The sequence below is a fragment of the Chiloscyllium plagiosum genome, unplaced genomic scaffold (assembly GCF_037043375.1).
Source record: "Chiloscyllium plagiosum isolate Xiang-an unplaced genomic scaffold, Cpla_swu_hap1 HiC_scaffold_7, whole genome shotgun sequence".
Lineage (NCBI taxonomy): Eukaryota > Metazoa > Chordata > Chondrichthyes > Orectolobiformes > Hemiscylliidae > Chiloscyllium > Chiloscyllium plagiosum.
The window spans coordinates 39,840,359-39,852,596 of NW_028270145.1; the positions used below are offsets into that span (position 1 = coordinate 39,840,359).

The window sequence follows — 12,238 nt, forward strand, 5'->3', positions numbered from 1 at the left end:
CTGTGTCCTGCCCTGTATTGTGACCCCGCCCCATACTGTGTCTTTGCGCTGTACTGTGCCCCATATTGTGTGTCCCTGCCCCGTACCATGACCCCATACCATATGCAATAATTGCACGAGAAGTCTATTATTTACTGATTTAAGCTTTCACCTCCCTCTGCCCTTCTGAAGGGAGCTTTCACCTCCCTCTGCCCTGATGCACCATCGTGTTTCTCAATGATCGAGTGATTCCCTATGTCTGTACCACTGTCACTGGGGATGCACGAGTCGTTCAGTGTTCTCTTGTGGGTTTTCAGAAAACCTTTAATCTGGAGGTCCCTGAAAACTTGTATAATCGCTGGGCGTCAGTGTGGTGAAGGATGACATGGCTTGTGTTTGATGTGAAACCTGTTGTTTGTTTCATTGAAGCTGTATGCCACAGAAGGGACGGCTGCCTGGTTGAATGCCAATGATGTACCCACTGCCCCCGTCTCATGGCCTGATGCAGAGGATCACAGTTCATCAGCTCCCTCTTTTACCAAGTGAGTGCCTGCCGTGGTTGTTAGGGATTCTCTGTACACTCACCTTTTGTCGAGGGTCACCCATTAGATTTGTACTCCATTGTGATTTTTATTTTTGACATACTTTCCTGGTTTAAGCAAGCATCCCCATATTTCCTCAAATCCTCCAGTTCTGGTAATATCCTTTTATAAACTGTGGCATAAAACTGAATTATAACTTTACTCTAAGAATGGCTAGTGCCTGTGTTCTGAAGGAGTTGGAGCTGGAATCACAGTCTGTGGGGTTCCAGAGGCTCCCCTCTCTTACCACACCTTGTGTTTCTTAAAACCTGCTCATGTTCCCTCACAAGGGTATAGACATTGTCTTCCCACATCAATTCCCCTGGAATTCTAGTGCAAGCATATCCTTCCAGTATGAATAGAACTATCTGCAGTATTGTGGCTGCTTTAATCAATTCTAAAAATCTCACAACTCCAGGTTATAGTCCAACAGGTTTAATTGGAAGCAGACTAGCTTTCGGAGCGTCGCTCCTTCAGGTGGTTGAAGGAGCGGCGCTCTGAAAGCTAGTGCTTTCAATTAAACCTGTTGGGCTATAACCTGGTATTGTGTGCTTTTTAACTTTGTTACAACACCAGCATCTCCAAATCTTAATCAATTCTAGCATAGCCTCCTTGCCCGATATTTCAAGTCTCGATAAATAAAGGGATGTTAAAACAGAAATTGCTGCACAGTAAAGTAGTAAATAAATGGGTGGAGATGGAGCCCAGATGGGGGGGGGAGAAAGAGACAGTAGACAGACAAGGGATGTTAAGCCAGGGAAAAGAAAAGCTGATAATAGAGACCATTAGTGGGTGAAAATGGTTTGATTGTGATGAAAGCAGTCCATGTGATAGAGGTACGGAGGTGGATAAAGAACGTAGTAGGTGGTGTTCACACTGTAAAATTATTTGACTCCATATTGAATCTTGAATGTTGCCGGGACCCTGGAGAACGATGCAATGCTGCTGTTCTAGCTTGTACTGAGTTTGCTGGAGCACTACAACAGGTCCGAGAGAGAAATATAAAGTCCACCTCCTTAACCGACTCATCTAGTTGTCCTGCTACATGTACTCCAATTCCCTGCACTACCTCTACACTTCCCTTTATTGTGTCTTGTTCACTCTTGCCAGATACGTTCTTGAGGTTAATTCCAATTTCTCCAATTCTTCCTCATGACCTGGTCATAGTATCCTGACAGTGCAGAAGGAGGCCATTCAGCCCATCAAGTCTGCACCAACCATCCAAAGAGCATCCCATCCGGACCTACCCCTCCACCCTTATCCATGTAATCCTGCATTTATTGCGGCTAAGCCACCTAGTCTGCAATTCCAGGAATGGAATTCTAGGACATGACGGAGCAATTTGGCATGGCCAGTCCCCCTAACCTGCACATCTTTAGACAATCCGAGGAAACCGGAGCAGCAAACCTATACAGGCATGCTGACAACGTGCGAACTCCACACAGACATCCAAGGCGGGAATCGAACCTGGGTCTGTGGTGCTGTGAGGCAGCAATGCTAACCATTATGCCACCGTGCCGCCAGTTCTTTGATGCTTTGATGCTTTCCTGTACTCTGGCTTTACTCAACAACACAGCCAAAGCAAGTATAATGCGAGAAAATCTTTTTCACAATACGAATGGTTCCAGGAAGGAATGCAGTGTCTCAAAGTGTAGTGGAGGCGGGTTCATTTGAGAGCGGGATGAATTTTTATTTAAATAGGAACAATGTGCGGGGTTGTGTAGGAAAAAGGTGTAGGATGGCACCAAGTTTTTTTTTAGATTAGATTAGATTACGTACAGTGTGGAAACAGGCCCTTCGGCCCAACAAGTCCACACCGACCCGCCGAAGTGCAACCCACCCATACCCCTACAATTACCCCTTACCTAACACTAGGGGCAATTTAGCATGGCCAATTCACCTGACCTGCACATCTTTGGACTGTGGGAGGAAACCGGAGCACCCGGAGGAAACCCACGCAGACACGGGGAGAATGTGCAAACTCCACACAGTCAGTCGCCTGAGGTGGGAATTGAACCCGGGTCTCTGCCGCTGTGAGGCAGCAGTGCTAACCACTGTGCCACTGTGCCGCCCACTAAGTTGAAGTGCTCAGAGAGCTAATGCAGACAGGATGAGCTGAACAGCCTCCTTTTACACCGTAACGATTCTGTGTGACTGTCTTTTCAGATTAATCCATGATGGAGCCATTGACCTGGTGATAAACCTGCCCAACAATAACACCCGCTTTATGAGGGAGAACTACCTGATCCGCAGAATGGCCATTGATCATGCTGTACCTCTTATCACCAATTTTCAGGTAATAATAATGACTGTACCTCTTAACTTTGCTCCCATCAGAAATCCTGACGAGATGCTCACTGGCCACAAAATGTCAGTGGCTTAATAACTCTTAAAGCTGGAACATTGACAGTGAGTGGAGGGAAGAGATTCAGAATCTCCTTCAGAATTCCTTGGTCATACACTGAGATCTGAAATTGGTTTTAATAAATGAGACAGCTCTAATGTGGCTCAAATTTGTCCCATCCTCTCCTTTTCCAGGCAAATAGCTCTGTCTCCACCCATCATCTCCACTGTTTGAGCAAGGAGATAAGTAACTAAATTACCATAGAATAAAATTGTGTGGTCACAATGTCCCAGGAATCTAACTCCCTTCCTCCACTATTATCTTTCCATCCACTTTTGCACAATCTTATCTTCCTAAGCTCATTTGTGCATGATACTCAGAGTCATCTGCAGATTATGAGCTTTTTCTTACCCATTTCATACCTAGCTCTCTCAATTCTGACTCCAGGACCACATTCCTCTTCCTCCCGTGTTGTTGGTTCCAGTTTCCACAAGGCACACTCGCTGTTCACCTCTTCTGTCAGCATAATCCTTAATCCTGGCACCAGAGGCCACAGACCACTCTGGAATCACATCTACAGCCAGGAGATTGCTGGGCTGTTTCTTTCACTCCCACACAGCACGGAAAGAGGCCACAGAAGGAGCCTTTCTAACCTGTACTAACTCTTTGAAAGAACTCTGCTGTTCATTCCATCCCCATCTTCATTTTCTTGTTTGGAAGCCTCTGTGGAGCGATCTTCCGGTTTACTTACCGAGCAGAGAATTTCAGATTCGACGAACAATCCTCATTTCGCTTCTGGACCCAGTGGTTTAAATCTATCCCCATCAGTGAGCGATTCTGCTCATCGTGTAAACAGGATACATTGGGAGAAATGGCCTTGTTCTGAAACCCTCCAATTAAATCTGTGCTGTAACATGAACGTTTGTAGCTTTGCTGGTCTCTCTGTAAAACCAGCCTCCTCTTGCCTGGTGTGAATCTGTTGAATTGATTCTGCACCCTCTGATCATCTTCCAAAGATCTTCCCAGAACTGGAAGCAACATTCTGGATTTGTATACTCCTCCTCGTTTGTAAACCAAAGAAACCACAAAAACAAGGAGCAGATGTGGCTTTTGTTTGTTTTTTAAATTGATGATCGTTGTCATGGTCACCATTACTGATCCCAACTTTCAATTTGAAGCTAATGAATTGAATTCTAATTCCACCAGCTCCTGTGCAGGATTTAAACCCGTGTCCTGCAGAGCCTCGGGAGAGCTCATCAATACTACTTAGACCAGAGTCTCCACTTTTGAGCTGTTGTAAGCTATTGTCCATACGGGTTCTTACCCATCCCTCCTGGGTATGTTTCGCCTATCGCAGAGTAGTGGACAGGGTTGTGTATGTATGAATGTTGTCGGCTTGTTGACAGAACCCAGCACTAATTCCAAGGCTACTGCACCTAGTCCAATGGCGAATCCCAAAAGGGTATCCACTGCTCTCCCACTCTCTTTTTTTTTAAGAATAATAGAAGCCCTACAGTGAGGAAACAGGCCATTTGGCCCTCTTTGGGAAGTTGTCTTCAGTTAGCGGAGGGAACTTGTTGACTGGGTCTCAGCATTTTATTTGTAAATGCTATTGATTTCTTCTTCTTACCCTTTCAGGTGGCAAAACTTTTTGCTGAAGCGATTAAACACTGTGGGAAACTGGATTCCACCAGCCTGTACCACTATCGAGAGAACAGTGTGATCAGAGGTTTACCGTGAAAGGTTCCCGTCAGCCTGGTTTGTGCAGGCCCTCACTCCACGTGTACAAAGTCGGTTCTCTGACACGGACAAAAACATATTCTTATTGTAACAGCTTTGAATAAACAGAGAGAGATTTCAATGTGACCACACGATTCACCTAATTCAGCTCTTGTTTTTGGAGGTCTAAGCACTATGGAAATGACTCCCTGTTCTAATGCTTTCCTTTTTTCTCCCAATTGTACATGGCAATGGAGAGGACACTGTGGAGACGGTGGGTACCGCAAGATTCCCCCCCGCCCCTTGTAACTGAGCAAGCTGCGAGGACTTTGAGCTGGTGGTGTACATCCCTCTTCCTACGCAGTGTTCTCATGAGGGTTTGCTTATTGTGACCCTGAAATGATTTGTCAGTGCCTTGCAACCACAAGCTTCATTCCTGCCACAGCCATGATGACAAAAGCCAAGTTATCAGTTTGACAATTGCTCGCTTATCTAGCCAGCGAGAGCTGTTTCAGTCCTCGCAATTCACGTGTCAGAAGTGGGCCAACTTACATTGATGACCGGTGATGGGTTGGCCTGCCATTGGCCTTGAATTGACCCGGGACCCTTCCACATGCCCTCCCATAATCTGCAGCCCCTTCATTTTTCTCTTGAGGATCTTGCGTTGGCATGGACTTGACTGGAATTTGCAGATTTCCAACATGTTTTCTGGTTCTCCCCCTTGGCTATTTACAGCTCCTCTCCATCTGCAGTGTGGGTATGTGTGTATGAGTGTGTGCGTGCGTGTGTAAGTGGGTGGGGATACTCATGATCTTGGAGTGGCAACAGACACACTGTACCACCTTCCCATTACCCCTGACCCCAATGAGAAGACAATTCTCGACTTTGTGCATTGTGGAGGTGCACTATCTCTGGGTTCAGTGGACACCCAAGCGTACAGTCGGGCTGTCACTTTGACGTAGCCATGCGTGGCCACAAGCAGGGCTGGTGGTTTTTTTTCATAGTGCTTCATTTTCATGTCATTCCTCTGCTGTGATGCTGTATAATTCCTTATAACTGTATCAGAACAACAATAAATCATTGTTTAATTAAACACTGAGCTATGCTGTTTGTGTCGGGAGGAGGGTGTGACCATGTCTGTTCATGCATTTCATTCCTTCATAGCCTTTTCACCTCACATGCCCACAACCCAGGTATGGTCCCACTGGCATTTGGCACCATATTTTCACTCACCAATGTGTCCACTGGACAGGAGGTGTCAGCAGCCTCTTCAGCGGAGGATGGCATGATTACCCCTCCTTGCTCTGACCTCCATCAGCTCCACTTGCGCCCCTCGAAGAATCTGTGTAACGATCATGAGCTGTGCTTCAATTGATCCAGGCCCTGCACCAACCTGGTGCTACTGAAGCAAATTCAAGGCCCTTTATTCCTCAACACTAAGTCATTTTCCCATTTCACGATTGCGCTTTTCACTGCCAGTCTATTCTCTGTAACTGTTTCCCATCAAAAGAATCTGAATGACACAAAGTAGGAAGTGACTAATAACGAGGACATAAGAATATTACAAAGGTAGGTTAAGTGCGTGGACAAAGATCTGGCAATGAAGTACAATGTGGGAAAGTGTGAAATTTGTATTCTGGCAGAAAATATTCTAAAAAGCATTGTGGGTAAATTACTACAAGCTGCCTTTAATTCAGCTACTTATTTAAACAAAAGATCCCCAGACAATCAAACACTGAAGCAGTTACTTAAACATTATTGCATGTAGCAACTCAAATAATAGCCCTCAGGTAGGAAAATTAAGCCTCGCAACTCAACTTAGCTATAACTTGATTAATAATGGAATTTAATTATGATTCTGATTAACAGTGTCTGTGTTTGGATAGCCCAAGGTTCAATCCTTGAGCAGTGTTCTAAATTCTGCTGCTGAAGAATCCTAGAGTTCAATTTTTACTCAATTTTCCTGTCTTCCAAGTTTGCGGTCCTTTAGATTCTTTTCCCTAAATTGATTGATTATACTCCTGGAGTCCTCAAATCTGCAGCTCCTGTTTCCTGCCTTTTCTCCCTAACTCTCAATTCCCTTGCTGATTACAAGTCGGCAGCCTTGAATATACTCTCTGACCCAGCACCAACAACCGACAGGGAAAAAATAATTCCACACCTTCAGAGAAGTTTCTCTTCTTAACTACGTGATCCCTTATTCAAAGATTATGCCCTCTGGTCCTAGACTATCCCACAAAGAGAGAAACAACTTTTCCACATAAACCCTGTCAAATCCTTGAGATTTGTATATATTTCAATAAAGTTACCTCTCATCCTTCTAAATTTCATTTAATACAGACCCAATCTACTCACGTCTCTTCATAAGACAATCCCTCCTGACGCAGTATCAGCCTCGTAAACGTTTTCTGGACTACCTCCAGTGGCAGTATATCTCTCCTTAGATAACGGGCCCAAAACCATTCACAGTATTCCAGCTGTGGTTTGATTAGTGCCTTATGTAGTTGTAGCAAAACCTTCCTATGATTGCATTCCATTACCTTTGAAATAAAGGTCACATTCCATTTGTCTTCTCGAGTAAATAATTGTGGCCCCAACACACATCGCTGCAGCACCCCAGTAATTACAGATTGCCATCCTGAAAATGCCTCCTTTATCCCAAATTTCTGTCTTCTATTAGTTAGCCAATTCTCTAACCATGCTCATCAACTACCTTCCACATATGGGGCTGTTATTCAGTAGCCTAATGCATGTCCTCTTATCACGTATGAAAATCTACATATAATACATCCACTGTTCTACTTCCTCAAAACATTCTGGTAATTCTGTCAGACATGATACCACTTCATGAAGCCATGCCAACTCTGCTTTATTTTATGTATTTCTAAATACTTGCATTTTTACAATGGACTCTTAACGGATCGTAGCGGGAGGGCGGGGTTAGGCGTGGTGACGGAACGCGGCGGGGGCCGCGTTTACCTTTCACTTGTCTCTTTTTAAATAAAGATGTTACACTGGCAGATTTCCGATCATCTGGGACATTCCCAGAATAGAAGGATCCTTGGAAGAATACTACCAATGCAGCTATTATCTTCCTTTTAATATCTTAGGATGTATCTCACTAGGTTCAGGTGATTTGTTGGTCTTTAGTACCATAAGTTTCCCTAATATCATTTATTTCTCTAATAATAGTTATTAAATTTATCTCCTCTCCTTTTGCCCCTTCATATTTACTCATTTTGGAATGCTATGGTGTCTTCTACTGCAAGCAATTTTTTAATTCCTCAATTATTATTTTTGGTACTCCATTATTATTTCCCCAGCCTCATTCTCTGAAGGGCCAATGTTGACATTGGCTTCTCTCTCCCTTTTTATATATTTAACCTGGCTCTTATAGAATCATAGAGATGCACAGCACAGAAACAGACCCTTCGGTCCAACCCATCCACGCCGACCAGATTTCCCAACCTAATCTGGTCCCATCTGCCAGCACCCAGCCCATATCTCCAAATCCTTCCTATTCATATACCCATCCAGATGCCTCTTAAATGCTGTATTTGTACCAGCCTCCACCACTTCCTCTGGTAGCTCATTCCACACATGTACCACCCTCTGTATGAAAACGTTGCCTCTTAGCTCTCTTTTGTATCTTTCCCCTCTCACCCTAAACCTGTGCCTTCTAGTTCTGGACTCCATGCTTTCCCCCTGCCCCATCCCAGAGAAAAGACCTTCTCTATTTACCCTATCAATGCCCCTCGTGATTTTATAAACCTCTATAAGGTCACTCCTCAGCCTCCGACGCTCCAGAGAAAACAGCCCCAGTCTGTTCAGCCTCTCTTTATAGCTCAAATCCTCCAACCCTGGCAACATCCATGTAAATCTCTCTGAACTCTTGTTGTCCATCTTGACATCACTTGCAAGTTTGCTATCTTCTCCCTCACCTATTTTAGTCATCTTTGGTTGTTTATTTTAAAATATTCCTAATCCTCTGGCTTACAATCCGCTGCATACCAAACAGTCGAAGTAACCAGAGGTAGAGCTGAGAGATCCCACAACGAATGGAATCAATCTAAGCTCTACAGTCCTGCCGATCCCCATCGTGAATAATGGTGGATGGTTAAATATCTTGCTGGAGGAGGTGGCTCAATAAGCATCCGCATCCTCAAGGATTGGGGTACCCAGCACATCATTGCAAAGAACATTCAGTGCCAAGTTGATCTTCAGTCAGAAGTGGTAAGTGGATGTTTCATTTGGACAATGGCCCCCAAAGCCTGTCCACCATCTACAAGGCACGAGTTAGGAGTGTGATGAAATATTTCCCACTTTCCTGAGGGGGACAGCTCCAACAACGCTGAAGAAGCTTGACACCATGCAGAACAAAGAATCCTGCTTGACTGGCACCACATCTACAAGAATCCACTCTGTCCCCCACCAATACTCAGTGCACACTGCTATTACAATTAACAATGTGCAATGCAGAAACATTGAAAATAGAAGCTGGAATTGGCCATTTGGCCCCTTCTTGGCCCCTCAATATGATCTTGGCTGATCATCCTCTTGTTTCTGCTTTCTCCATACTCTATGATCCTTTTATACTTACAATGATATCTAACTCCTTCTTGGAAACATTCAATGTTTTGACCTCCACCACTTTCTGTAGCAGAGAATTCCACAGGCTCAAAACTTGTTGGGTTAAAAAAACTTATCCTTCTCTTATTCCAAAATTTTCTACACAGTGATCCCTAGTCTGGGCTTCCTGGTCCTATGTTTGACCTGTCTAGTCCAGTTAGAATTTTATAGATTTCTATTAGATTCACCTAATTCTTCTAAATTCCAGTGAATATAATCTTAATTAATCCAATGTCTTTTCACACGAGAAGTTAGATAAATCTTTGTTGTGCTCCATCAGTAGCCAGAACATCCTTCCTCAGATAAAGAGTCCAGAACTGCACATGCCACTCAAGGTGTGGTCTCACCAAGGCCCTGTACAATGATACCTGTACAAATGCAACCTACATTTGGACCACATCGCCGCATGTGTCTCCGCCCCCCCGCCGCGTTCCGTCACCACGCCTAACCCCGCCCCCCCGCTACGTTCCGTCACCGCGCCTAACTCCGCCCCCACGCCACGTTCCGCCACCACGCCTAACCCCGCCCCCCGCCGCGTTCCGTCACCACGCCTAACCCCGCCCTCCCGCTACGATCCGTCACCGCGCCTAACCCCACCCCCCGGCGCGTTCTGTCACCACGCTTAACTCCGCCCCCACGCCGCGTTCCGCCACCACGCCTAACTCCGCCCCCCGGCCGTGTTCCGTCACCGCGCCTAACCCCGCCCCCCCCGCCGGTGTCCATCACCATGTACAACTCCGCCCCCACGCCGACCTCTGTCCCCGCCCCCAGGCCTAACCCCGCCCCCACATCCAGCTCCAGCCCCACACCAGGTCCTAGCTCCCCGCCCTGCCGTGTGTTCACCATCCCTCCAGACTTGCCCCTCTCTGAGGATGAAAGATCAGTCCTCAGCAGAGGTCTCACCTTCGTTCCCACACGTTCTCGGGTCAATGAATTCAATACACGGAGTGACACCGAACAATTCTTCCGCCGCCTTCGCCTCCGTGCCTTCTTCTTCAATCAAGACTCTCGCCCACCCTCTGACGACCCCTTCTCCCACCTCCAACACACCCCGTCCACCTGGACACCCCGTGCTGGCCTCCTACCTGCCCTCGACCTCTTCATAGCAAACTGCCGCCGCGATATTAACCGCTACCTGAACTCCCCCACCCCTCCCACCCACTCCAACCTCTCACCCTCGGAACGCGCAGCCCTCCACTCCCTCCGTTCCAACCCCAACCTCACCATCAAACCAGCTGACAAGGGTGGCGCAGTAGTAGTTTGGCGCACTGACTTTTACACCGCTGAGGCCAAACGCCAGCTCGCAGATACCTCCTCCTACCGTCCCCTTGACCATGACCCCACCCCCCACCACCAAACCATCATCTCCCAGACCATCCATAACCTCATCACCTCAGGGGACCTCCCATCCACCGCCTCCAACCTCATAGTCCCACAACCCCACACCGCCCGTTACTACCTCCTGCCCAAAATCCACAAACCTGACTGCCCCGGACGACCCATCGTCTCAGCCTGCTCCTGCCCAACCGAACTCATCTCTGCATACCTCGACACGGTCCTGTCCCCATTAGTCCAAGAACTCCCCACCTACGTTCGTGACACCACCCACGCCCTCCACCTCCTCCAGGATTTCCGCTTCCCCGGTCCCCAACGCCTCATCTTCACCATGGACATCCAGTCCCTGTACACCTCCATCCCCCATCACGAAGGACTCAAAGCACTCCGCTTCTTCCTTTCCCGCCGTACCACCCAGTACCCTTCCACCGACACCCTCCTTCGACTGACCGAACTGGTCCTCACCCTGAACAACTTTTCTTTCCAATCCTCCCACTTTCTCCAAACAAAAGGAGTAGCCATGGGCACCCGCATGGGCCCCAGCTATGCCTGCCTCTTCGTAGGGTATGTGGAACAATCCATCTTCCGCAACTACACTGGCCCCACCCCCCATCTTTTCCTTCGCTACATTGATGACTGTATCGGCGCTACCTCGTGCTCCCACGAGGAGGTTGAACAGTTCATCCACTACACTAACACCTTCCACCCCGACCTCAAATTCACCTGGACAGTCTCGGACTCCTCCCTCCCCTTCCTAGACCTTTCTGTTTCTATCTCAGGCGACCGAATCAACACGGACATCTACTACAAACCAACCGACTCCCACAGCTACCTGGACTACACCTCCTCCCATCCTGCCCCCTGTAAAAACGCCATCCCATTCTCCCAATTCCTTCGTCTCCGCCGCATCTGCTCCCAGGAGGACCAGTTCAAAATACGTACAATACAGATGGCCTCCTTCTTCAAGGACCGCAATTTCCCCCCCGACGTGGTCGACGGTGCCCTCCACCGCATCTCCTCCACTTCCCGCTCCTCCGCCCTTGAGCCCCGGCCCTCCAACCGCCACCAGGACAGAACCCCACTGGTCCTCACCTACCACCCCACCAATCTCCATGTACAGCGCATCATCCGCCGTCACTTCCGCCACCTCCAAACAGACCCCAGCACCAAGGATATATTTCCCTCCCCTCCCCTATCAGCTTTCCGTAGAGACCACTCCCTCCGCGACTCCCTTGTCAGATCCACACCCCCCACCGACCCAACCTCCACTCCCGGCACCTTCCCTTGCAACCGCAGGAGGTGCAACACTTGCGCCCACACCTCCCCCCTCACTTCTCTCCAAGGCCCCAAAGGAAACTTCCATATCCGCCACAGATTCACCTGCACCTCCACCCACATCATCTACTGCATCCGCTGCAGCCGGTGTGGCCTCCTCTATATTGGGGAGACAGGCCGCCTACTTGCGGAGCGATTCAGAGAGCACCTCTGGGCCACCCGGACGAACCAACCCAACCAACCTGTAGCACAGCATTTCAACTCCCCCCCCCCCACTCCACCGAGGATATGCAGGTCATTGGACTCATCCACCGCCAAACCACAACAACCCGACGGTCGGAGGAGGAGCGTCTTATCTTCCGACTGGGAACCCTCC

General features: G+C 47.8%; 1 protein-coding gene across 1 annotated transcript in view; it reads left to right on the forward strand.

Moving 5' to 3' along the window:
* Window positions 1–5,722, forward strand: part of cps1 (carbamoyl-phosphate synthase 1, mitochondrial) — a 195,340-nt gene extending 189,618 nt beyond the window's left edge. The window contains exons 36-38 of the mRNA XM_043693435.2: window positions 409–521; window positions 2,727–2,856; window positions 4,543–5,722. Coding sequence (XP_043549370.1) covers window positions 409–521; window positions 2,727–2,856; window positions 4,543–4,644 — 345 coding nt within the window. The 3' untranslated portion in view covers window positions 4,645–5,722. The remainder of the gene's footprint in view (window positions 1–408; window positions 522–2,726; window positions 2,857–4,542) is intronic.
* The last annotated feature ends 6,516 nt before the right edge of the window (window positions 5,723–12,238 follow it).